The 3413-nt window shown below is 44.5% G+C and overlaps 1 protein-coding gene across 1 annotated transcript in view; it reads left to right on the plus strand.

The window, feature by feature from the left end:
• LOC103595268 (chromosome unknown open reading frame, human C4orf51) overlaps positions 1 to 3030 on the plus strand; it is a 25916-nt gene extending 22886 nt beyond the window's left edge. Inside the window, 4 exon segments of the mRNA XM_008578631.1 lie at positions 167 to 227; positions 656 to 670; positions 673 to 728; positions 2938 to 3030. Coding sequence (XP_008576853.1) covers positions 167 to 227; positions 656 to 670; positions 673 to 728; positions 2938 to 3030 — 225 coding nt within the window.
• Positions 3031 to 3413: the final 383 nt, after the last annotated feature.

Here is a 3413-nt window from a genome sequence, read left to right on the forward strand (position 1 = left end):
CTTTCCATCGTACTGGTATTGTCTGTTATCACAGTCACTTTTGACAGCAGTTTCAAAGTGCCTTTTGAATGGGGGGGGGGGGGGGACAACACCAGAAAAGGAATTTTGTTAGATTTCTATTATTGTGAAAATGGTTGGTATTTATTTCTGTCACTTCTTTTTATAGGCACGCCAAATTTAGTGTTTTGGTGATTTTTCTCAGGCACCTCCAAATTATAAAAAATCATGTAAGTCCCATCCTAAACCATTACTTTATATCCATTTCCTGCCTTCATCTTAATCATGATCCTCATCTATTTTCATACCTTCCAGAGTCTGAGGCCATCTAAGGAATCGCAAAACCTTTTCCATTTCCGCTTCCTCCCTCCTGTCACCCATCTTGTTAATTCATTCTCTGTCTCCTAACAGTAATGAAGGTAGGATGCAGAGGTAACAGGAGGGAGAAATCCAACAGAGATACTTGCCACTCCACAGCAGCCCTGAAAAAATATATCTGCGAGGAGGTCGTGGTGATGGCAGAGGTGGGGGTGGTGTATACGTAAAGGCTGGGAACTATTGATTTAATAAAAGCGTTTGGAATGTAAGTAAATTTCATTTATTCATACCATGGTAGGCTATGCTTACCACAAGCACTTTGGCCATCTCTTCTCCCTAGGTGTGAGACCTAAAAACAAGCACTTGAAACCCTGATGAACTACAGTCGACGAGGGAAAAACTTCCTAATGAATGTAACAATCTCTTCACTTGTCATCCAACAGTGGTCATTGGGGGAGAGTCAGTAAGTGGGCTTCCAGGTAACTCTGCATGGCAGTGGAGGGTTGGTGGCATGTGTAAGTTTGCAGTTGGTATACATGTATTCCCTAATTTATAATCAGGTGAAAAGTTGGGCTGTTCTGATAAGATAAACAGTCTTCCTTAAAGCATCATGAACAGTTTTTTACGTCTCTCTCCAAGTCATTTTGGATACAGGCCTCAAAGAGGATTATGGGAATTGGAATTTCTGTTGTACTACCCACATTTTCATCCGTGGTATCAGTGAGCTGTTGAATTCTGCTTCTTGTGGAAAAAGCAATAAGTTCTCAGATTGTCCTTCTCTGCCAGGGACCCAGCCTGGGTGCCCAAGTGTCCTGGGCCCACCTTCCCTGTGAGCCTGTCCTGCCACCCAGTATCTCTACTGTCCTTGCTCCTTCTGCTATTGCATCCAGACAAGAGGCTCTGTCTTGTCTCAGACTTAGTCAAAACCCACTAATTTTTAACAGAACGTTAAAATGGAATTCTTTTTATGTTCTGACAGAGATTCTTAGAGAATAAGTTGAAAGAGTAAAAACTGGTTTCTTCATGTACTCTACTGACTTTACTTCATCTATTATAAAAGTCACAACTATTTTTGCTATCCTATTATTTTTGTGTATTATGATTTCTACTTAAATTGACTTTTTAAAAACTCAGACTTACCCTAAGTAATTATATTTGTGATGCTACAGGTTTGGTATGCTAGTTATGTGTATTACAAAAAAAAAAAAAAAAAAAGAACCTGACCTTTAAAATTAATGTTTAAAGTTAATGTTACTCAAATACCACCTAATTCAAGTATCAAAGCAGCCACCAGTTATATAGACATTTCATTTTAGAAATGCTGGTCTATGGGTATCAACTAGCCAATCTGATACATTTAGTTAACAGGACAGTGTTGGATGGCCCGCATTGAATGGCCCAGGCAACTAGTCTATTTTAATGGTGGCCTTCCAGAAATTCTTGACTTTCCTGCTTTAGGACCTGATAACTTCCTCAGGGAGCATTTCAAGCACAGGAAGGCATTGCTGAGGCAGCTGTGGAGGAAGTTATTTGGGGGCATTTGAAGTCGTGTGGTCCACTGACATCGTATTGTGTGGGCAGCCAGAGACTTCCCTTCAGTTTAGGGTTGGTTGGTGCCTACTTCTAGGACTGGGAGATGATTTCCTGAAATGCTGGTGGCATCCTGGGGAGTTGCTTGGGAGAATCATTAACAGTTGTTAAATAAATCAATCCCTCTTGCTGCATGGAGTTGTACTGGTGCCAAGCAATTCCATTGCCAATCAGTGCCCACAGCTGTTCTGGGGAACAGTTGCCTTTCTCTGCGAGGTACTTCCCGGACCCCTCCCCTAAAGTGACTTCTCTATGCTCACAGTCGTTTCTTTTAAGTCAACCATTCCTGACAAAAAAGTGATATTACATCCTGCTCTTGTTTTTGTGATGCAATAACAGGTTAAAAGTACGTACACACACACAATCCCTACACACAATTAATACTGGGAAGCCTTGGCTCTAGAGTCCTGACCAAAAAATAAATCATGACTTTTTATTTATGAGACAAAGCAAATCTTAATATTTTTAAACAGGTGCTGTATTTGGGGGGAGTAGAACGACACTGAGATGTAAAAAATAAATTCCTGGATTAGCAAGTAGGAATTGAAAGAAATTTTCAACCATCATTAACAATATTCTTTTAAAAGCATTTGCTTGGTGTGTAGTGCCCTTGGTAACCATCCTCTAAATATTTATATTCCTGGGTCCCATCTTGAAGAAGTTCACGGTGTAAAACTGGAAAGCAGAGAATTCAGACCCAAGGAGGTCTGTACTAAAGGCGTGTTAGGGGAATTGGGGAAGAGGGTCTTGGCGCTAAAGGACGATTAAGGGGAAGCAGAGCAGCAGTGGCAGGCCAGTGACTCCAGGAGCTCTTGCCTTTTCCCCTCTCCTGCTTACTGGCCTGGCCTTCCTGACAGAGACACAAAGTGAGAAGTAGGAAGGTTCACAGAGATGGAGGAAAACGCAGGAACGATCCCAGCGCCGGCCCATGAGTGATGTCTGGTTAGGAAGAGGCAATTTAATTCCCAATTCTGCGGAAAAAGTGACCTTTGCGGATGAGCGAGTGTTGACAACTAGGCCATTTTTCTCCAGCTTCAGGGACAATGTGATTCTGAAAGCAAGGTTGGCTCGTCCCGAGACTCAGAAGAGGATCGATACTCCGATTATGGTGGGGACGACGGTTAGCGTCATTTAGCTGAGGTGGCAAACGAAGCCACAAAGCCGGAGGGAGGCCCGGAGTTCGCTTGGTAACGACGTCGAGGTCTGAGGAGGCCGGGAGCATCCGGACCCGCAGACGGGCTTCCCCGGGCACCTCGCTGGGGTGCAGACGCCTTTCTCTGTCAGCCTTTTCCTTTTTCACTGGAGGAGGGGGACGAAAGTTGTTATAATCATTGCTGACTTTTCCTTTTAAATAAGTACTCGGAACGGCACGTCTCTGTAAGAAGCGCAGACACGGTGTTGTGGCCCCGAGACGCTCGCGGGCCGCGGCGGGAGGGAGCCGGGGAGGCGCGTGCGCACTCGGGGCCGCCGCCCGGGCACAGAGCGGGGACGCAGAGCGGCTCCGAGCG

The sequence above is a fragment of the Galeopterus variegatus genome, unplaced genomic scaffold, assembly GCF_000696425.1.
Source record: "Galeopterus variegatus unplaced genomic scaffold, G_variegatus-3.0.2 Scaffold1731, whole genome shotgun sequence".
NCBI classification, from domain to species: Eukaryota; Metazoa; Chordata; class Mammalia; order Dermoptera; family Cynocephalidae; genus Galeopterus; species Galeopterus variegatus.